The sequence below is a fragment of the Vespula pensylvanica genome, chromosome 2 (assembly GCF_014466175.1).
Source record: "Vespula pensylvanica isolate Volc-1 chromosome 2, ASM1446617v1, whole genome shotgun sequence".
NCBI classification, from domain to species: Eukaryota; Metazoa; Arthropoda; class Insecta; order Hymenoptera; family Vespidae; genus Vespula; species Vespula pensylvanica.
Window position 1 is genome coordinate 12120625 of NC_057686.1, and position 24267 is coordinate 12144891.

At 34.9% G+C, this 24267-nt stretch overlaps 3 protein-coding genes across 4 annotated transcripts in view; 2 read left to right on the forward strand and 1 right to left on the reverse strand.

The window, feature by feature from the left end:
- Window positions 1-24267, forward strand: part of LOC122637873 (proto-oncogene tyrosine-protein kinase ROS) — a 196278-nt gene that overhangs the window by 147800 nt on the left and 24211 nt on the right. The gene's annotated exons all lie outside the window — the stretch shown is intronic.
- On the reverse strand, window positions 18835-21699 carry LOC122637877 (MYG1 exonuclease). Of its 2 annotated transcripts, XM_043830369.1 has the most exons (7): window positions 21571-21699; window positions 21344-21472; window positions 21173-21268; window positions 20869-21105; window positions 20572-20773; window positions 20284-20462; window positions 18835-20193 (listed from the first exon to the last, which is right to left on the reverse strand). In XM_043830369.1, exons 2-7 carry the CDS (start codon window positions 21460-21462, stop codon window positions 20025-20027), a joined length of 1002 nt encoding a protein of 333 aa, XP_043686304.1. In that variant the 5' UTR covers window positions 21463-21472; window positions 21571-21699; the 3' UTR covers window positions 18835-20024. The 2 variants fall into 2 exon arrangements, with proteins under 2 accessions (XP_043686304.1, XP_043686302.1); XM_043830367.1 differs by lacking the exon at window positions 21571-21699 and having other exon boundaries at window positions 21344-21560.
- LOC122637878 (bublin coiled-coil protein-like) lies at window positions 21790-22463 on the forward strand. Its single transcript, XM_043830370.1, has 2 exons — window positions 21790-22000; window positions 22111-22463. Exons 1-2 carry the CDS (start codon window positions 21892-21894, stop codon window positions 22260-22262), a joined length of 261 nt encoding a protein of 86 aa, XP_043686305.1. The 5' UTR covers window positions 21790-21891; the 3' UTR covers window positions 22263-22463.

Consider the following 24267-nt stretch of genomic DNA (forward strand, 5'->3'; position numbering starts at 1 on the left):
AATTTACGAGAAACTAATTGTAAGGGAAAGCTAATAAACATTAATTTAACGAAATAAAGATGGTTCCAACACGTGCCAACTTTCGACGTAGCTTTTTAGACGACGTACCATTCAGCCAAGGCGTTACGTAGAAAGCCGATAATATTCGTTTGATATTAACTCCCGTATTCCAATAAAAGGGGACGACGAGGACGACGATATCCTATTAACGAATTCATTTAATTACATCGAATTTCATTACTACCGTTTCTACGTAACTTTTACCAAAAGTTAAAACATTGAAACACTTCTCGCCATAACGTAGAAATTCTCATCTCTAAAAAAGAAACAAAAGCATTCTGATTAAATCGTGACATCCGATAGGTACAGCTAAAGCCACGTAACTTCGTCTGCAAAGTCTGAATTAAGAGAAAATACGATATCTATACGTATATATTGTTTGATCAATTCATTCAAATTAACAAGCCCTTACAACGAGATAGCAAAACGGTAGAAATTTCCACACAATATTGCCACTTACCGAGTATGGCATTTCCACATTCGGTTGGATATTATATTGTAATCCTCACTAAACCACATTCCGACTTTGACATCGGATAAAACGATTTAAAAGGAATGTACTCCTATATTTTAATCGAATTTTCAATAAATTAACTACGTTTCTAGAATGAATAGCTACAAGAGAAAGAGAGAGAAAGAGAATAAGAGAGAGAGAGAGAAGATAGAAAAGATCCGCAAAATCCAATCGGTGAGTACCGATCACCTTTTTCTTTCTCTTTCTGGTTCAGTGAGAAACCCATACGACCATATCCCATCCTCGGAGTCGTTTATGGGCTTCGGGTTGTAAATACCGGGCGTAGTTCGTTCGCCGTTGCTCTAGCTCGTTTCGTTCTACAGCACTAAATCACTTTTATTCGAGTCAGCCACAGCTACCGCATTCGTTCCTTCCTTCGTTCGAACTTTCTTCAATAGTCAATGATAATTACGAGCAAAAATTAGATGAAGAAAGGAGAGGAAGATATCAATATTTTATAAAGTCTCTGGAAATTTTATCTTTTGCTTGCATATGCATTTGACTTCCATTTCCTTTTTTTTCTTTTGTTTTTTCTTCCTATTGGATCGTTAAAAACGAAACATTTTCGTGACATTTCTTCGTAGGATCGCGTTAATGAATTATTTAGATTTTATAGAGTTCATTTCGTTGATATTGATATAAAATAATCATTCGTTGAGTCATTTATTAAAAGATCGCATCAAATCGATTAGCGAAATTCATTTGAAATTTTAATAGAGCATATGTAAATTATCGATAGATTTTTAAAAGAAGACAATGATGAACTTTCACGTGAAATTCAACGTTTAATTAATCATCATTATCGCGGTAGAAGTAATACGTTCGACGATATGAAATTTTTGTAATTATAAATTTTTGTAATTATAGAACAAAGTACCTATATAAGATATAAAACTAAGATACAAAACTTGATTCCGTACTACCGTCAAATAGTAACGTAAATGCTTTTGTACTTATCGTACATCTCGATTGTTTTCGAGTTGAAATTTCAAAAGATAAAAAAGGGTTGCCCGATGAATCGACGCTGACTAATTACCACGAAAATCTTTCGCGATGGCTTGAACACACGCTTTAAGCACCGAACGACTGGCCAACCGGCTTCGTAGTGAAAGAGAAAGGGAGAAGGAGAGATAACGACACGCTCGAATTTTTCTCCGTCTCATTGGCTCGCCTATAATAAATTACTCTTACGCCCACGTGAACGAGGAAAACAGAGGGTGGAGAACGTAAAAGAAAGAGGAGCGGCCAAAAAGAGCAGCCATGTATGCGGTAACCGCCATGAAGGTGAGCGTTTGCGCTACGAAACCTAGTCTATCGGTTAAATCTCTTACGTGTATACGTGTGTATGCTTCTGTATGTGAGCGTGAGCATCCGTGTTTCAAGATAGCTCTTTGACCATTTTTAGACTCGACGAGCACGCCAAAGCCCGTGGATAACATTATTTACGTGATAATAAAAATCAATGTTCTAATCATAAACGAGATCTACCAACATTTACAGACGGACACTTACGAAATTTCTTAACATATGAATATAAGTATAATATATACGTACTTACGTTGGTACGCTAAAAGCACATCTCGTAAAATTCGTTTCTCTTTTTTTCGTTATGTATTCATATAGATGATAGAATTACCATATTTAATTGAATCTTTGATCGTCTATAAATAGGATTATTTATTAATGCAAAATACACCACGGACGGTATAATTACATTAGTCTCCTCGAAATTTATTTAACATCTCGCTGAGATAATATCATAATGCGTTTCAATAAACGGATATAATAATGGATCGTGCGAAATGAGCGAAACAATAGGGTTGGTTTATTGCCAAATTGCATCGGATGGACGAGATAAAGACCGGCCTCGAAAAAGATGTAGGTACTTTCGATACGAATTTGTGCGAATTAACGTCGATTCGTGATATGTAAATTTAATTTAACTTTAAATATATGTATATATGCGAAATACAAAATACCCGCGCTTTTGTGAATACTTGATGCAACATCAACGAAATTGTAAAATTGTTACGAAATCATAGTTATTACTTTATCGGCATTTGATTTTATCTATAATTCGTGAAAACGAAGTATTCTGTAACATCATTATCGATTAGATATTAGTCATATCGAATGGCTGATCGTGAAGCCATCTATTCCAAGCCACGTCATATGTATACATTCATTTCAAGCCACGTAGTATATCCTAGCTACGTACATAGATATGTACTACGTAACTCTAAACTCAGAACTTTATGGAAAAGTTCGCATAGGTATCAAAATCGGAAGGCAATCGCGCATCGAAATTGAATTTTCATTGGTGCCACGGCCGCTCTATATATTATCCGAAGACTTTTCTCGGAAGCTCTTATCTAACGAAATGGTTTCTTGCGTTCCGGAAAGTCTTCACAAGATCGGAAGGAGAGTGGGTTAGAGATCTCATCGAACATCTTTAGACTTCCGTCAGAAGGCAGACGAATTCGCTCGGCCGAAGTATCTGGCACCTTGACGTCTTCCGATAAGATATTCCTCCGAAAGGAAAAGTTTCGACGCGGGAACACGATATAGGGCGTTACCTTCATACCTTTTTCATTTTATTTTTTTTTTTTCATTTTTCCTTCCTCCGACTTACCTACCATTTCTTTGCAGCATTCGATCTATCTATCGAATATACTCGACTTTTCTACCTTCTCATCGTAAACACTTAACTATAATAAAAACAGGAAATGAATCATATAATACAGATTTATCAAACTCTACTGTTTCTGTAATATTTGTTTGCGTAATATCTATATGTGTACGCACGCATAGTTATTCATCAATATGGATAAAATTTTATTTTATCGATATCTTCATGAATTACAAATCCCTTAGGACGAGTTACGAATCATCCAGAATATTTTCAGATTTTATTAACAAAGAAAAACATTTTGCGTTTCTTTCTCAGTACTGAATTGCACTTTCGCAAATAATCTTCGTTGTTATTTCGCGATGGTCCTCACACTAGCTCTCGTATCCTAGCAGACAGAAAAGTGTACTTTCAACGGGCAGTAGCAAAATCACCAGCAGTAGCAGCAGCAACGGCACGTCGAATTAAAAGAGGGATTCTTTTGAAAAGCGGACGGCAGCTTTTCCACTTGAATTTTTTTACCCTTACCCCAGCATTCGCGCCAGCAACATCGCCAACAACCGGGACCACCTCTGTTCTTGTGCACTGTGTCCAAAGCGAGCCGAAACGTGTACCGCGTGAATACGAGCCTGCACGTGACACGATGCGAAACGCGGCATAAAAAAAGGGCCGGCCTCTTCGAAAACGTGCTGCTACGTTTTATTTCGAAATCGAAGTAACCGTTGTCGCGATATTCGAATGACCTGCGTATGCTCTTTTTCTTTCTTTATCCATTTTTTCTTTTTTCTTTATCAGTCTCTCTCTTTCTCTCTCTCTCTCTCTCTCTCTCTCTCTTTCTTTCTTTCTCTTTCGATTGCTTTCGTGACTTCAACTACGCTGACAACGGTCTAACGAATCCTTTGTTCGACCATTCATACAGGCGCCATTATCGATGCATCTTTCTCGAATGCAAAATCGTGTTGCAGGACGATATCGAATAAAAAATGTATTCGGTCTAATTTTAACGTGTTTCGAAAATTAGATCAACTACGATAAATCATGATTTCTTTGAAAAGAGAACTCGATAGAACTTTTTTATTTAATACGTATGTTATATCATATTCTATTAGACACGTAAAAGGATCATCGGTTCATTGATTAATTACATAGATAATCGATGAGAACTAATTCGCACAAATTAATTATATGATAGAGAGTTTATTTGAATAGAACTGGTTGAAACTACTTGATAAATATTTGTCAAGGTTTTGTTGGTTGACACACATTAATTCATTACAAATTTACGGTTCTATGGATATCAATTGATACGCATGTATTATACATTTCGAAGTAGATATAAGGAAGTTTTATTGTATATATAGAGAACATCTTTTATTGAACATCTCTGAAAATTAAAGTTTTAAAAGAGGAAGTAATAAACAAATTATTTTATGAAATACAAATTTCTTCTGTAATCAAACGCGAGAACGTATATTAACGCACGTGTTTAATTTTAATAGGAAAATGGAGTAAACTAGGAGGTAAAATATGAAGTAAAATGGTAGGATCGATACTTCATCGGCTCAACCGAGAGAGAGAGAGACAGAGAGAGAGAGAGAGAGAGAGAGAGAGAGAGAGAGAGAGAGAGAGAGAGAGCTTGTGATAAGTATACATATAGTATGACCTCAGTTTCAAAGAAAGTCGAACTCGCGCGATTTGAAAAAATATATGTTGCAAATGGTCTACCTGTAATAGATTGCTACAGAAATAAAACGAAAAGGTTATTTGCACTAAATGGTAAAAAAGGTGATAATAAGTTTATGACAATAACGCGTAATAAATAATTTATCGATTCGAAGGTATTCGTGCATAGAAAGATAAATGAACTTAGAATTAGATGCGTATGCAATATACATATTTCACATTCAAGGTTGTCAATTTTTACTTTTGTCTCATCGATTAATCATAATTAAATAATCACTTTATCGTAGAAAAAGAAATAAATGTTTTAAATGAAAAATCATTCATCTTTCTATCAAGTGATTAATTTTCTATCATAAAGACGACAGTAAAATATTAACAAAAATTTAATGAAGTTTGTTTGAGACGAAACAGAAAAACAGTGCGAATTGGAAAGAATATCGATATATTTTTGAACGTTTATTAAAAACTAAGAGATTATGGAGAAGATACGAAATCGAATAAATCAAGTGAAAAAGCGATGAATTGAAGAACGAAAAGGTAAGATCGTCGCACGACGGGAGTTGGCATTTTATTCTAAACGTTACAAGCATTTTCATTGCGGGGGTTTTATTCGATGCGGATGAACGATTGACATCTAGGGTCCGTTGTGTGTTGTTATGTTGCTGTTGATGATGGTGGTATAGTGGTGACACAGAAAACCGGTAAAGTGACTGGAAGAACTTTACAAAACGTTCTTCGTTGCGAACATGTCGGCAAAGATCACAGAGACGAGTTGGTTTCTATGCAACGGGGAGACAAGAATGAATACAAAAAAGAAGTACGGTAAAGGGAGGAAGAATCCGTAACGCTCTGCGGGATTCCGTTCGAGGCTTACGTTTTACAAACAAATTCGGCACTTTTACGAACTGTGACAAGTGTAACACGCTTGTGTTTAGCAGTCGAAAGGAGTGGATTCTGTGAGTGAAAAATTGTTAAAGAGGAAAAGGAAGGAAAAAGAAAGAGAACGAGAGAGAGAGAGAGAGAGAGAGAGAAAATGGGAGAGACGGAAAAGAAGAAAATAGAAGAGAACACGACCGGTATTATAACGGAACAGCTCGTAAAAGAAGAACGCTCATTGTGATTTGGCAGAAAGAATAAGAAGAAACTTTTCCCACGGATCGACTCCGCAAAGAATATCCTAGTGAATCCTCCTCCTCGTACTACTCCTCCATACCAATGTGTCTTACTCGATCGAGTAACTATGCACGTTCCACCAATGGCGAACAATTTTTGTGGCTGAATTACGAAGTGGTAAGCACCGTGTGTTACGGAAAGTTTGCCGCGCTCGAATTATGAAAGTAGAGCAAAGTAGTATAAGTTGTTGTATCGTAATCTTGATCGAAATCGTCCTATGTTTTGAAAAGTGTTTACGATCATCGATACCAATATGAATGGGGAAAGTTGGATTATAGGAAGAAATAGAAAAAATATTACTATAATAAATACTATAAATATTATTTGAAATAGATACGTAAACTAAAATCTAAGAAGAAAATTTCATTTCTCCCGTCTAATATATCCGACGCAACATCTGAATATATCGCGTACCACAAAGCTCTCTACTGAAACAGTACCTTAAGAGATTCTTTTTAACTGATTCGATCCGACAATGTTTCCTACCCATTGGTTACACGATAGGCGGACAACGTGTAATCGGAATGACGTTATGCCTCGTGTATTTTCCATCGTTACTGTATGTATTACGTATCTATGGATACAATATAGGGAGATAGATATATGTATATGGAAAAAATATATCACTGCAAACAAATGTAAAAGATAAAACGAAAGGAGAATGCTATGTATAAAGTCGAAATCGTGATTCACAAAAAATAAAATTCTTGAAAACGAAAAAATGGAGTCAAAAAAAGAAACGACGTTATCGATATAAAGATAACGAATAGGTATTACCTTAATAATTTTTTTGCACTTTAGAAGGAAAACTCCAATCTCCATTCCGCTCTTGTTTTTCCGTACTAGCTAAAAGCATCTTAAAAATAATATGGCAATTAGCCAATAAACAAGCACCGTGTAGGGAAATAATGCTACCATCTATAGGTATTACGTACATGGTAATCCAGGTGAACGTGCGAACGAAAAGAGCCGTACGCATATATTTCCTGGCTTCTATGTAAGCGATAACGTTAAACAACTCCCTCTGCTTCGAAGTTCGCAGAATAATATTGGCGAACAGAGGAAATTGTCTTCCGTGGAAAGTGAATTCTCAATGATGCGTAAATACAAAGAGTAATCTACAGATATACAAACAAATAGTTTATATCAAATGCATTTCCATTATTTTACCAAGAAATATTTAATTTAATATTTAATTTTCTTTGTATTTAATTAAAATACACAACAATATATATATATATATATATATATATATATATATTAGAGTAACGAAAGATACGTATAAAGAAATAAATAAACATGAGATATAAATGAACGAATAAATTAATGTCAGCTTCGACATGATGTAATGGGACTGCCACGCGACTTTCACGAGTCGTGTAATCGTTACGTCGATACTAGATACAAGCTGCTACAAATCGTGGTAACTCGAAACGAAAAAGAGAGAGCGAACGTGTCGTATTTACAGAGAAAAAGAAAGATAATGTTTTTCGCATTGGTAAAGTATGTTTTATTCGTAACACATTTGTATGACGATAAAAAAAATGGGACACGTTGATCAAGCCTCGATCTCTTTCCACTTTCACGGTCACTAATAATAATAGCAATATTAATCGATTTAAGAATAACTATGACATTAGTCCTTATTTAACATTCTCTCTCATTTTTCTCGCTTATCTAAATTCATCTCTTTTCTAAGACGATACGATAAAATATGAATGATGTGATAGAAAATATGAGTTACTTGAGCTAAACCTAGATCGATGGTTACAACGGTTAGTTCAATAGGAAACCTCTATCTGAAGAAATCAATTTAACGGGACGTGTGAACACGATAGAGAGAAAAAGAGAGAGAAAGAAACAGAGAGAAATATGAGAGAGAGAGAGAGAGAGAGAGAGAGAGAGAGAGAGAGAGAGAGAGAGAAATTGAAGCTACGAGAGATATCGAGAACAGAAGAGAGAGAGACTGTTTCGTGCGCATACTCGCGTGTATGCACCATATATATGCATATGTGTAGAAACGAGAAGTGTATAGGCAGAAGATCAGTGAGGAATCGAAAAGAGAACGATGTCTCTCTCCTATTAATATAGGCGTACGAGCTTCATCGTAACTCTATATCTCTATTGAGTATTCAGGTTAAGGCGACGCGTTTGATTGGCGCCTCTGGGGTCATTTTGATGCATGAATGGCTCTTCTGTGTTCGTTCGCCGTGTCACGGTAACTCGCCGAAGGCTTTTTCGAAAAAAAAAGAAAAAGAAAAAAGAAAAAGAAAAGGCAAAAGGGAAAAATAGAGGGAGAAAAATTTGATTGGCCCTTCAGGACGTGATAGCGGCCTGGTGAACCGGGCCAGACGAGAACGTTCGGTTCGGCTCTCATCGACACCCTCCGGCCATTTCTACGTTCGGTTAATTTTCTCTTCGTTCTCTTTTTCTTCCGTTTTCAGTGCGCCTCGCTTTTTCACTCGTTTCTTTCTTCTTTTCTTTTCATCTTTTTCTTCTTGTCTTTAGCCAAGCTGATAGAAAAGAAAGAAACAAAAAAGAAGGAAGTGCGAAGAATCAAACGTCCGAAGTAAAAGCGTTCAAATATAAAGAAGCGAATTGCATCTTTATAAAGAAAAAAGTTTCCTTTAAGAATGTTTGAAATAGATGAAAATTTGTAAAACAATTTTGAAGGTAGTAACAAGAAATCGTTCTTGATAATGCCCTATGGTGGACGAGAGAAAATAAAAAGAAATAAAGCAGTAAGTTAACTGTGCAAAAAAATAAACGAAAGCACAGGTGTGTCAGAAGGAAGAAGAATGCATTCGGTTGTTGTCCGAATACAAAGAAGGCTATTTCCGGATAAGCACGACCCTTAACTCGACAGCTCTAGTCACGTATGTCAGCCCGGTTACGTAAAATGTTATAAAGTATTTTATTCCATAGTTTCCGTGAAAATTCCTACTGAATATTTCAACGAATGCCTTGTAAAACAAGCACATTTAATACGAGTCACATATCCGAGATTAGTGTCGTCGTGTAAAGACGTACGAGAAAAAAATTCTTGCATCAATCACTAGTATCCTTTCTAAGGTGTCAAAATGAAGAAATAAATTGTTCAGGAATTGCAAATGGTAATTAGAAGAACATCCAGGTGTCACTTTTATCCTCGTCATTGTTGGCAACGATGCCAACAAGCAAGTAGTCGATGCACCGGTTCTTCGGACTCCCCATGGAGAAGAATCTCCCATTGGTGGTGTATTGTCTGTTTTGCATTGAACGATTTTATTACGCTAGGATAACTCTTCTAACGACCTAACGCGCTCCGTACCATTAGCAATTCGCGAAATCATCGATCTCGAGTATACGGCTCGAGGGAGCCTTCTTTCACAGATTCAGCATAGGGTCCGCTGCAGGATTTTCGGTTCGTTGGAACCACCACCCATTTACTTCGTTCGAATCTTCCTCGGCCGTCGTATACGAGCGTTCGATGAATGGACAACCTGGAGCAGAAAAACTTGTGCACGAAAATAGAAAGGTCTTCATCCGTGACTCATTCCAATTATATCTTATTTGCTCAACGTGTTTTTCTTCCAAACTTTCGGGATCCTAATCCTTGGGGGTTCAACTTCTTCTTTGTCAAATATTCAATATATATTTTGAAATGTTTCATCGTTTATTAAATAGTTTTTTAATACATCGAGTTCGAACAAAACCAGCATTAGAATTTAATCAATAATACAAAATACGTTTCAACGAGCAAAATTTATCGCGTTTAATTAACGATATTTGAATAAGGTTGCTTAGAACCGATTAAATTAAATGTTTGAACTAAAATCTTGTTTAATTCGAATGAAAATTTTCAGGTAAATGTCAAAGCGGTTCTTTTAACTATCCCACTATGTACCTATTTCGCCGAGTCGATACAAAACCACAACCACGAAGCAAAGTACACACTTCGCGCTAGACGAGAGAACATCGAAGCGACGCATACGCGCCTCGACAGAACCACGACGACGTGGTTCCTTTGATGTTAACATCCGCGTCCATCCGATCACAACTCTAATGTTCCTCGAAGCCAGCATATGTATACTGTTCTAAAGAAACGACCGGATGCTTTCGCAGTTTATAACATCCTCCAATGAGTTTCTATCCGCTGTATTCAATTTTTTTTTTATAATAATATTTAATTAGGATAGAATCGTATAACGAATGAACACTTATTTTTAAACAATCATAAGTATCAATAAATTTACATGAAGGATTACAAAAGATAAAGAGAAATTAATAAAAATAATAAGAAATTAAAATTACAAAATTTTCTATGACTTCATCTCGACATAAGAAAATTAGTTCTGCGAAGATCATATCATTCCACTCGCTCCAAAAGAAAAATGAATTCTAACGCATCATCGAAGTCAGATGTTATCGTATTACAACATTATATACCAACGACAACGTCGTCTCGTTGGTCGATTATAACACCGCAAAGCATTTTGACAGCATCCATAGATGTTTGCCGCTCTATTATACAAACCAAACTTGTTTCCCTTGAAGAATAGCTTAACGTGACCGCATGTGAGAAGCAGTCTCGTTGGTAGGACGATGGTAGCGATCTTTTTCGTGCAAAGAAGAAAGATGAGAAGTCAGTTTTCATAGAAGGGAAAAAAGATCCTGTATGAAACGCGTAGTAGCAGAGAAATAATAAATAATGGTGGTGCGCTTCGTAACACCGCAAGGAAATGAGAGCGGCACTTTGAGGTGTCGATAGGACACCTGGCCATAACAATGCTGAATGTCCCGTCGTGCGCGTTTGTCCTCTTTTATAGAATATCTAGTGGTGCAGTCGACCACGAGCACCGTTCAATTACGAGCTTCCGCTTGGTAACCTTCTTCGCAGATTTCTTCTTCCTTCTTCTTATTCTTAACGTTTTTCGACTCGTGTCCTGATCTCTCACGTCTTTCATGTCTTGACGTAAAACTCACCCCGAAAGTTGGGCGGAGCTGCTCGATGACATTCGTTAGAATAGCTTGCGTAGAAAATAAAGAACACGAACGTATAAGAGAAAAACTAAATACTGTCAACGTTTTTACATCTTCGATGTTACGCGGACGATTGAGAAAAGTTAAAATATATACTTGGACTCTAAATATAATCTTATTATAAGGTATTAACTGATCTGCTTAATAACGTTTTGGAATATCATGATGTTAAATCCTACCACAAATGAACGTAAAAGGATGTACCATAAGACGTGTTCCGAGTTCACGCTCTATCTTCGATTAATACCTACCTACTCACTTTGATCAGTGAGCATTAACGACGCTCGATAAGATCAACGACGAAAGAACACGGTCTTAAGTACTCAAAAACTCTTCGTCCCATCTTTATTCGTGCTAATCACATCAGGAAAAACTGTCCACTTGGAAAAAAGAAAGGGAAGGTCGCTCGGCATGTCTTATTATCATTTCGAAGATTAAGCAGCAGGATAGGGTAAGAGAAACCTGCCGACAACTTTTCTCTTTCTCTCTCCCTCTCCTTCTTCCTCTATCAAACAAGAGTCATCCTCTTCTCGACTATTATACGACGAAAGAGGAAGATCCTCGAAGGTAGTAGCACGCATCTGTAGGCACTCGAACCTCTTCGAATTATCCTTGAATTCGGCCATGTCAATGGAAGCTCGCTCCCTTTAAGGGATCCGACCACGAGAATCCAATTACGTAATATCGTGGCTGCGGTTCACCGAAGAAGCATCCGCGATCCTCGATGACAGGCTTGATGGTAGATAGAGAGGAGCAGAGAAAAGGGAAGGGAAAGAGGTGGAAGAGGTTCGTGGATGAGGAGGATGAGCAAGGGATGTCAAGGGCTTTTCGGCGAAGGAGCCAGACAAACGACTCGGTCCATCCAACCTGGCATTCCCTATACTCGTGGCTCTATAGGAGAAGCCAGGTGAGAATAACGCGCATCTCACGCTATCCTGACTCCATCTGCCTACGTAGGCGCTGCTGCCTGTATACTTCTCCGTTCTGTCTATGTGCGACTAAGGATAAAAATGTCCCTCTCGATCTAAAGATCGGCTATGGATCGAGGCTTTAATATTTTTCTTGTTCTTTCAAATAAGACACTTATATAATATTTTTACTTGCATAGTTTTCTAAAAGATGTTGGAAGAAATAGAAAAAAAAGGAACGCAAATTTTTTACTTTTCGAAAAAAATTTAACGAAGTACTAGCAAATCTGCAAAACAATAAAAGATCTTTGAATACGAACGATTTCGCGTTATCGATGCGATAACGTATTCTACGAGTTCATTCTAACCACCGTTCGCTCTTATCCGACGCTGTTATCGTTGCTCCAACAACTCTGGTAAGATCCTGTTTACCCAGCAACTTCGATATTACCCGAGGCACGCGGTCTTATACATTATGTACCTCAATCCCCAGAATTCCTACGTAGCACCTTCTTGTATCACCGTATTACATTGTTTTCGAATTAATCGCACCACCGAAAATCATACAATTTCATAATCGGAAAATCAACGAGCAATTATGTGAAATCGTCTGTTGAAACGAAATCGATAGGATTGATATCGAAACGTTGAATAATTTAATATCATTGATATGATAATCAGTCGAACGATGGATCAATAGCAAATCAAAGATAAGAAAAAAGATCTTTACACTTCATCTCGTGATTTTCTTATTAGTTTCCTTCTGTTATAAAAAGAAACGAGTAGTAATACACCCGATCGCTAGCTGTATATTCATCTTAACGTTCCGGTTACTATTTTCACCCTGTGAAGCATCCTCCCTCCTTTCTCTCTCTCTCTCTCTCTCTCTCTCTCTCTTTCTCTCTCTCTCTCTTTCTCTCTCTCTCTCTTTTATCCTCCAGCCGCTGACGTTCCTCGCCACAACGCAACGTCTCCTCGTTTTGTTCCGTGTATCCGAAGCAGAACAGCGGACGGAATCTTGCGCAGAGGCTTTACTCGGGGAATTAATTTCCTTTGTGAGCTTTCAAAGAGCGTTTAGTGCGGTTGCTTTCGGGAATGACGACAGGTTGATTGTGGCCGAGAGGCCGAAGCAACCTCTTCAAAAGGGTGGGGTAGGAGGATAAAACGAGTGAAACAGGGAGGAAGAGAAAAAGAGAGAAAGAGAGGAGAGAATCAATGCGTTTACGAACGAATAACTAACTTTTAAATACGATTACATGTTACTATACATAACTTTAAAAAGGTTCATAATGGTCTATGGCGTTGCCAGAAGATATTTATCGACGTTTCCATTATACTTAAACGATCATCTGATCGAAGATGATCGTTTAAAAAGTAAAAGTCAAGATATTCGTTCGAACGAGCTCGAACATCGTATCCTATCTCGTTTTATTTAATTATATGTAAACTATCGCGTGAAAATTGTAGTTCTATAGAAATATAAAGAAAAATGTCTCGTTAGATACTTTTTTTTCAATATTATTTAACAAGTTGATTGCCAATGCGATGCACCGACGATACGCCGAAAGAGATGAAGGATCAGAAATTTGTGAGGGGAAAAAAGATTTAAAAAATTAAAAAAAAAAAAAAAAAGAAAGAATAAAAATAAAAAGAGTAGCCGACAAAATGTCGAGAGAAAAAACTCGAGTTCATCCTGGACGGGTATACACGGCCGACGTCCGTTCTATCCGTACGGTGAAATTCGAACGATTTTTGTAATTTAAACAGCCGCCTGGCTTACTTATTGGCATTATAAATCAGTTGATACGAGCGTAGAGAAAGAGAAAACGAGGAGATCTCCGTCCCTAACGACTTCACGTTCCAGCAGGTCGCACTTCTATACTACGTCGTTCCTCTCCACTACTCGACGCGAGGATTCCAGGGTGGTGTACGTTAACCGTGGGATTTATTTCTGTATAAAGGCGTGACTAAAAATCGCCATATATCACGTTGCACACCGTGTTGCATACTGGTTACGGCCCTACTGGGGTTCGTATACCTAGCTACTAAGCCTGGGTAAACCGCGAGCCGTTTGTCATGCTTTTTACTAATAAGCCGCTCCTGCCGTTTCGAGCTTTAATGCGAGCGCGATATTGCCAACTTTGTCTTTAGCTTCGAAACCGTATCCGAAACGAAACGAGCGTTACGAATGTAGAGAAAGCAAAGGGAAAAAATAAATAAATAAGTAAATAAAAAAGCGTACATGAAAAAAAGGAGAGAAAAAAATTCGAAATAAAGAAGAGAACGAGAGAACGAGACTACGTGCGTAGTAGCGTAACGAATAGAAGCCAAACGAACGTTATTGCAAAAACTTCTTCGAAGCCAACCAGAAAACTTTTTGACACGTATGACGCGCTTACCCGTTACTCCTCTGGAAATATAATAATTACATCGTCTCGTTCGTTCGTTCGATCTAAATTAATCTTTTGCCGTCGTATTGGCACGTTTCGAAATGTCATAGTATGAAATGTTGAATAACGTAAATTTATTTGACTCGTCATATCATACGAAAGATAACAAGCGGACAGCAGTAAATATTTACATATGTAAATATTTTTATATTGATTCTCTATAACTTTACATATACGTACGTCAAATATACACGTAAACGCGCATACACACTGTTCAAAAATTCTATACAAAGGTGAAAATACAGAAAGTATTCATAAAATAATATAATACGGTTAAAAAGAAAACAGAATAATTGTTCGTTGATCGAAAAAGAGAATGGGAAGATAGTCGAAGTTTCGAGTTTCATCTCGCGATTCATAACTTAACGAATAAGTAGAGTGGTACAAGGGAACTTCATAAATCGCGAACACGATAGTATCTATGCGTTATTTATCGGCCTTCCGAATTTATCCGGGAGCGTGCGTGTACCATTCCTGAAATTAATTTACCTCGAATTATCTTCCGTCCTGAACGAACCGATCGGACGGCCGATATCGACGCTTCATTAGGATTATCTTCGAACTGGTAACATAATTCAATCGCGGCCAAATACTTTCATCTGCAAGAATCGATATACTTGGCAGGCTTCGATTATTCCTCTTATTAATCGTACGTTTTACAGTAAATAATGGTAATATATCCATTTTGTTTTTTCAATTTCTCTTTCCCATATATTTCTTATGTCATTTCATCATTCTTACTTAACAGAAATCGTTGTATTATTATGTTATTTGCTATAGAATAATACTCTTGTCAAAGAAGTATTACACACACACACACACACACACACATATATATATATATATACACACACACACACACATAGGTATATACACATTGTATAAGAAATCTATAGAATTCCTATATATTCCTTATTACTACTTCTTATTATCCATACTGTATGTATATATACCATAAAAAAAATCATCGAGTTACTCGTACACGCGAGTTTGAAATCAAGATCAAGAGGAAGTAAGTTGAAAAGAAAAGCAAAGATAGGGGTTTGGCTCGAAGAAGAAGAAATTCTTGAATTCCCGACTTCGTGTTATTATATACCATAAAAGGCACGGACCCCATCGAAATCCGTTCCGCTCCATGTACGTCTCGGCCGACATGAAATATAAGGCAATTTCATGAACCATTAAGAATGGAAGTTCATAAGTCGGCAGCAGCACGTGTTTTCGGTGTTAACCCGTGTAGAAGGCGAAATGAGATTTTTCGATGTGTCGGCCCACCATACGGTTCTCCTCTCTTTTGCTTTCTCTTAGCATGCCATCGATAACGCGGACGTTCCACAAAAGGAAAGGAAAATGCACCTTTTACCGCTTTTCTTCCCAAGAAAACTTATCCTTTCAAAAATTGATCTTCACTAACATTTTTTCCCCCTTATATACCTTTATATTAATAACGCATTGTCACCACCAATTCTTACTTCATCAAATCGATAAGGATTATATTCTTATAAAATAATTCCACTTACCTATCTCTATTGATTTGTTTATTTATACGAATTTCTTCACTTTTTATTTACATTCATAATTTTATATTTATTTTATTTATATATATTCTTGTACTACTTAGAGTATTATCTCGCTTATTATTATTTCCTGATTCTTTTCTTTTTTATCACTTCAAAACTATTTCGATCACAGAATATCTTTTTTACGACAAATTATTTTCTTTTCTCTCCCTCTTTCCCTCTCTCTTTCTCTATCTATCCTTCTTCAAATTTTCCCTTCGTCCTAATTTTTCGATGTACAATACCAAAGAAAATTTCTACGAATCACCGTTTAGAGAAGAAGGAATAGATTTCTTCTCAAAAAGCAAGAAGAAAAATGAACGGAAAAAGGGGTACGACGAGAAAAGTGAAGGAAGGAAGGGTGCCTTTATAATTTCACCCCTAATTTATTTTACAGCGAAGCTAATAAAAAAGCAACCACCGCGATGTATCCCGCTTGGCCGTTCGCCAGCGAGCACCAAGGAAGAATGGGATATTGTGGTGGGGGAGGGATGAAAAAGCGGAAACGCTTTCTTGCAGATCCTCGAAAGCACGCGAGCACGTATTCACCACCCTGGTTTGAGTTGAACAAAGGCCTTATGATACGGCTCTTTCACTTTTATCGCTCGTCGTAGGCTCTCTCGGTCTTTCTTCGATTTATATAATATCCTATGCCTAATATCGATATGGTAAATATGATATAGGAAGAGAACAATATAAAAGAAAAAAAGACAAGAAAATTTTTTATTTAGCACTTCGTAGTTATAACTTAATTTTTCATGAAAAATTTGAAAACAAAAGAAAGAAAAAAAATCTTTCGAAGAATCCAACAAATAAAAAAGTTTTACTTAATTAACTGAACTCGTCGTAACTTTCCCGTTTTAAATCACAGACTCGCGATATGCAAACGGTATCTCGAATTCTCGGAGGATATTCGAAAACACGCTCGTACATAGAACCGATCGATGAAACACGCGGCTGATGATTTTATTATTACGCGCGTGCATTATCACGCGTGGCACGCCAAATGCGCGATCGTGTACGCTCGCATGGTCCGGAAATTCCGATGATTCTCGTGTTTCGCTTTGCAACGTCGATTGTGAAAATTGATTAACCGGCAATAGGTGAATTTTTATCTCTTTCGCTCTCTCTCTTTCCTCTTTCACAAAAAATCCTTCACCCCCCAAAAAAACCTCGGTCCGGATATTTTGTAAATAACGATGAAGTTATGAACGTCGAGGAAAAAAATTCAACGATTTTGGATGATAGTGGAAAAAAAAAATTTCTCATATATTTCCATTAAAAATATTTGCACATCACGACATACGCTCGACTTATTTGCTACAAATACCTATACGTCATGTAATACAAAACCGCTTTTGTTGAATCGCATCAAACGTCACGAAGGATAATGAAATTACATTAACCATAGGCGTCTATCATCAAATCTATTAAAACAAAGCCTACTCTTGTGTTTCAACTCGTCCGCGTTAATTAAACGTCTCATCGAACGCCGCTAGCATCTCGTTTTCATGTAGTATCACTGACACGATGTGACAGTGATAGTCATAACACGATAGATAATGGCTAGACGAAAAGGGATTCTCGACAAATTCGGAGGATCGATAGACGAACGAAAACAAAACGAAGCTAAATAATTCGAAATGAAATTCGATCGAAACAAAACAGACAAAAAACATTAACAATAGTTGTTGTTGCTTTTTTTTTTATACTAATGACCAGGAATCGCGTCAACTCGGACAATGTATTCACCATTGATGTTAATCAAACGCAGGTGGCAAATAGCATCGATCGTGTCAGGTCGATTTCCCATCTAAGGAAATTATTCCCTTGTATCGTGAAACCCATTAAGCTGGTCTCTCGATTAGGTGGCCACGTCGCGAACGGATCGATCGGTGCAAATATGCTACATAAACAGACTTGGAATTACTGTCGAACGAGGTTCCGGATATACCTTTGAGAAATACACGGGCAAATGCGTTGCTCAACGAGGAGGATCGAATCTACTAGAGTCGATGGATTCGATCATCATTTCGTTCTTCATTTTTCCCATCAAATTCAAATTTACTAGAACAGAAGATTCACTCTGATTCATTAGCTTTTTAAAAAAATCTCTGCTTGTTAATCTATCTTTCTCTTCGTTTGTTTCTCTCTTCAATTTTCTCTCATCAATTTACATACATGCACATTTGGTTTTCTTAATACGATTCAATCAAAAAAATTCAAAAAGATTGTGATTATGTTCTATAAACTCGGGTATTCAAAATTCTTTATATAAATCATATCGTTATACGTATTTTACATAAAACATCTGTCAATGGCGAATAATTTGTAATAAATTTATCGTTTCGAGTTTTCTCCATTTGCGTCAACATTTGTTTCCTTTCATTGCAATTGATTGAAGCGCGTTTATTTCTTTTCTTTCTTTCTTTCTTTCTCTCTTTTTTTTTTTTTTTTTTTAATAATTACTATAAAAAAGATATGCAATCTCTTTCTAAAATTTAGACTGCGTAAGAAAATGCAAAAGAACAATGACGATGCAACATGGTTCATTGCCAAGAGCTTTCGAATCTCGGAAGCCGCTTGTATGTACGTTCAAGACCGCCAATCATGCTGATTGTCCTGATTGTGTCCGCAAGCCGTTTGCTCGTCGGTGCCTATGCGCAGTAATTATATTAGCTTTGAGGGACCAGGATTCTGGACCTCCTGTATATTCCTACCATTTCTCCCTACGGCTCTTTATCGCGCTTCATCGCTCGTTCCTAGTAAATAGAACAAAGAGAACTGTCTGCTCACAGAATTACTTTGTATATGCACACATATATTTAAACACATATATCTAAATACGCATATATTTATTTTTTAATTATATTATCTATAATTCCATGCACAATGTACATATACACTTTTCTTCGTCATTATTAAAGTGATCATTTCTTTCAACGTATATTTCAACGTTATTTTTTATTATATGTTTTATAACATTCGTACTGTTTGCAAAATATTATAATATATAATCGTAAATCTTTATAACAAGATTGGTAAAATCGAAAATATTAAAAATACGACAAATCTAATAATATCAAAAAATGAATATGCAAATATATAACTGCATATATAATGGACGTGATTAAATACAGTAAATAGATCCAAAGTTATTTTCTATTGAATATTAGACTTGTAAAGTCAAACTTAATTTAAGAAAATATATTACAATGAATTATATATATTAATTAATGTATATAATTCATTATGTTAAAATATAATTGGCTAAGTATGATCGATCGTTATCACGCAGATGTAGCTTTTACGAAATAATTAATATTAAGAGAAATTATTCTGGCTCGATGAACTCAGAGTTAATTGAAGCATTTTTTATTGTTACTTTTGGAAAATTTGTCAGTAAATGCTGTGTTTAATAATTCACGCCGTATAATCCTCATATCTGCAAACTTTACTACGATGTTTCAACTTTGTTACATTGTCATACCACAATATTATTATTTTAATTGAAAATGAAAAATTTGTTTGTCATCTGAATCGTAATATTTGAAAATTAGCAGGACAAACAAAAACAGTAAGAATAATCAAACAACAGTATGGATTATGTATTCGATCATCACTTTTACCATACGATCACCATATTTCATTTTCCTGTATTATTGTCTATATTTCTATTACTTTTTATTTAATTGTGAAGTAAATATAAAAAATATTTAATTTTTCTTTATAACATTAATTATAAAAATCTCATCAGAGGCACCATTTATGATGAAATCTTTCATTTGATAGTTCATTATTATTCTATTTTGTCAATTTATAATTTCAATTTGGCTGAGAAAATGATCGTCTTACGAATAAAAATCTTCCCTTCGAACTTCTAACGGCTGTTATCTCAAAGCTGCTACATTATTTTTGGAATGATTCTCCTTATTATTAATTTATTCCAACTCATTCTCATAAAGTAATTTATTTATAATTCTTAAAGTTAGGAATTCATAAAATATGCATTTACTAAACGTTAATTTAACTTTTTCCTATTTCTAGAGCTTTTCTTGCCATCTCTAATGCACCTTCTCTAGTTTTGTGACCTCCGATAAAACGACGAAAATGTACAAATTCGCTACCACTAATTCCACTGATCGCTTCAAGATCTTCTGTTCTTAAACCTGCCCATTCTTCTGGCAAAAACATCCTGCGTATTAAAAAAAAACATTACATATTAATCCAATATATTGGTATAATGAAATAAGTTTAAAAAAAAATAGAGAAAGTGCACGAATACCTGCATACAAAGCTTGATGGTTTTACAGGGACTGCTCTAATTTTATATCCAGTTTTTACATCTTTAAAGATTACATATTTTATAAGAGGTTCTGTATTTTGCTCCTCTTCTAACTCCGTTAAATGTTGCTGCCATGGTATGAACTTTCCTAGATCTATGATTTCCCCACTTTTATCGATCTATGGAATTGAAAACACTTGTAAAAGATTTTTTATAAGACAATAAAAAAATAATCACAATAGTTTTACATGGATAAAAAAGGTCTTTCTTTTTTTATATTTAACATACTTGAAATCTTTTTGCTAAAGCATTTTCTACAATACATCTTGCTGGCAACCATACATTTATACAATTATGTACGGCATACATAAATTCTTCTCCAACTAAATCAATGGCTTTCTCAAATTGTGCATCAACATCTGTTTTTTCATCATTCCAAGAAGCATTTAATCTATCTACTCTTGAAGATATTCCTGTTGATATGTTATAACTGCAAAATAAATATACACAGATATTATAGTACTAAACTTAATTAAAGAAACATACATATTAGTTTCTTTTTTTTAAAAAATATTTTTTACTTACAGAGGTTCTTGATTGAACATTGGTATTCCATTATCTATAGCATCAATTTCTTGAATTAACTTATAATATATTGACTTAAATAATACTTTGATAGTATCATCGCTTGTATCTACAGGAGCCAATTGTTTAATTATTTCATGACCAAAATGACAATAAACTAATCCTGCACTGCTTAACCTAATTGTACTGTTGCATCCAGCTTCATGTATAATCGTACTTAATGATTCATTAAAATCACTAGAACAAAAGCATAAATAATTAATGGAATTATTCAATTTCATTATTTAATGTATAATAATTTTACCTCATATGATGATCATATCGATGAGTAGAAGGATCATATTTTCCACCAACGTCGACAACAATATCACAAGTATCTAAAATATCAAGATTACGTGATCTAAAAATAAACATTATGTGATAAACAAACTGTAACAAATTTTTATCGTACTATTTTTATCGTAAAAATATTTACCTTACGATAACTCCATCTTTATATTTAGGTAAAAGTTTCAATAAAAAAATAGCAAGAGCTTCATCACAATGGAACGTACCGTCATGTGTACCAATTTTCATAACTTTATTCTGTAACATTTTCAATGATCTAGAACAAAAATGATTGAAATAAGCACGTGGCATTAAAATCGTGTTCAAAAATTGTACACTGTTATAAACATAAATTAAATAACCAAGAGCACGTACGAAAAAGAAATTTGTTGAGCTGCCTGTTCAAAAAAATGTTACTCTCGCGTTTGTTGCGCTCTCTGATGAGTAAACTTAAAACTAGTAAATCACTAGCGTAATAATACTAAATTATTACTATACAAAGTCTCTATAAATAACATAAGAATAAAAAATATCTATAGTGAACCAATAAGTGCTCAATAATTTTGAAGATAGTTACTAAAAATTCTTCAATTTGTTCCTAACTTCCTCATAATATCCAGTTTTCTGATATATCAAGGGATTTGTACTAACAAACGATCCCACACCCTATATTTGTCAGCTGATCTTGTGACACAAATGATGAAAGAAGGCATAATGCAGAACTCAGTTCAACCGTTGGAAAATAATGATGATAAAGATAAAGAGGATTGGGACAATTCTGTTTATTGGAATTCCAATGAAGCTGGTAAATATATCAAGTTTATTAGCAAGAAATATATAATAAAATACATTGAATAGATAAAATTAATAATACAATATATTTTTAAAGTAATCAAACCGTCACTGTATTTCTAGAATATGCAGATATTAATGAGAAGTTAGATCAATTGCATTCCGTTTTGGATTGTCTTGAGAAAAAAAATCGTAGCATCCAGGCTGGGCTTATAGAGTTGCTACAATCAAATCGTGAAGCTAGAAAGCAGTTTCAAGAAGCATTAAAAATATAAACTACAAAAGAAAGATGAAATCTTTCAACAGTTTTCTAATTATAACGTATTGACTATGTAGTTGAATATATATCAGATTACATTTATTATGTTAAAATTGATAGAAATGGATAAAAAAAACTATGTCATTTATGCTATTAGCATACTAAATAAGCTTTTACATTTAGTTGTAATAATTATGTAAAAATACAGCAATCCAATGGGAAATTGTATAAAAATAATTGGATTTCCTAAAATGCAATATTTCTGATTATAGAAATTTAATATTAATTTGTGTTGTACACGTTTTGGCAATTTTAAACAAATTACTGCTTAAAATTATTAGCTACTCAACTGTGTTGTATGTATGCATTAAATCCTTTAAATAAAAATTCAAATAAATGTCAATCAAATTCAAGTATCTATTCTCCTAAATTTAATTGCTATCAATTTAGATATGTTCTTATTTATACTTACTGGATGTTACTTTGTATTGTCAATTGATATTCCACATTTTATCATCAGTCAATAAGAATCTACATTATCGACAGAATCTAATAAAATTGAATATTCAATATACTGTACGAAAGATAAAGGAACAATCGGTAAATTATCAACGGTTAATCTGCCTATCAGCACTGTCGTGTAAATGTTCTACTTTTGAAAAGAAAAATAATTATAGAAATTGTTCTGAAATTATAATTTATTCAATAATTCTTACGGTAATGTAAAAAATATAGCAACCTTATGAAAAACATACTTCAACTTTTAAACATTTAAACATTAAACGAATTTTTATAAAAATGAAAATATGAATTCATGAATCATTAACATTGGCCTAAAAATTCTATATAAGTAGAATGACATAATTATTGATTTTCTTGACAAAATATTTAAAAAATTTTAAATAAAAAACTTAATAAACACAGTTCTTTTTAAGCGATATCGTTGATCATAACGTTCGCTATAGATATATAACTTATGCTAATGGTCGGTACGCGTGCATGAGTGGGTGCATGTCCGAGCATAGGGTGATGATACGGGTATGAGATACACAGGGAACAAGGGAAAACAGGAGTGGTCCGCGCAAGCAAGAGAGCGAGCCAGCGAATGAATGAGAGAGCAACTACAGAGTGAGTTGGAGGTCGGAGGAGTATATTGGCCATTTCCGCAGGAAGCTCTAGGTAACCTGTAACAGCCGTTGAGGTTGAAACTGAACGTATTAGCGATCGCTGCCATTTCAGGACACCACAACTATAATACTTTTCAATGAATTTCAATCGATACTTAACTTAATCTTTCTTTCAGTTATTTATATTTGGCTTACATTTTCGTTCATTATCTAACAACAAATGTAAGTTCTTATCCTTTATCTCAAGCCGACATAATTTATCAATTCTATTTTGATCATTAACAATTGGATTACGAAATAGACACCCCTTAAACTTGTCCATTCATACGTTTTAGAATCTTTCTTTTTTCATACCGAATCCTATCGTCTGGGTTACGTTGATTATTCGATCGTTAAGTGATCCTTTTCACAATAGAAACCAAGATTCACTACGGATCGTATCGTTTCGTGAACGGAAGCTTATTTTCTCCATAATCGTTATATGAAATTTTATATATCAAGTTTATCTGTAAACGAATATATATCTTTTTATTTACATCCCCTTTTTTATTTTTAATGTTAATATATAAAGAAATATATTTAAATATAAATTCCAAAATAAATGTTCAATTTAGTAAACTTACCATCTAGCTGCTTATAAAGAAAAATCAAACACGAAATCTGGTCTTTGCCAATTTGAATTTTATGGCTTCATTGAGCCGTAACGTACCATCTGTGACTGTCTTCGTTAATCCATCAGACTAAAGTTCCTCTGGAAAATATAACTCTTGCGAACTGCCGGTCGTTGAATATCTTCGTAAATCAGTTCAACTTTGTTATCATTGTTATTTAATATTTTGAACAGAAACTTTTAATGCATTCAAAGTTTCTCAGATTGTAGACGATATCATTTTA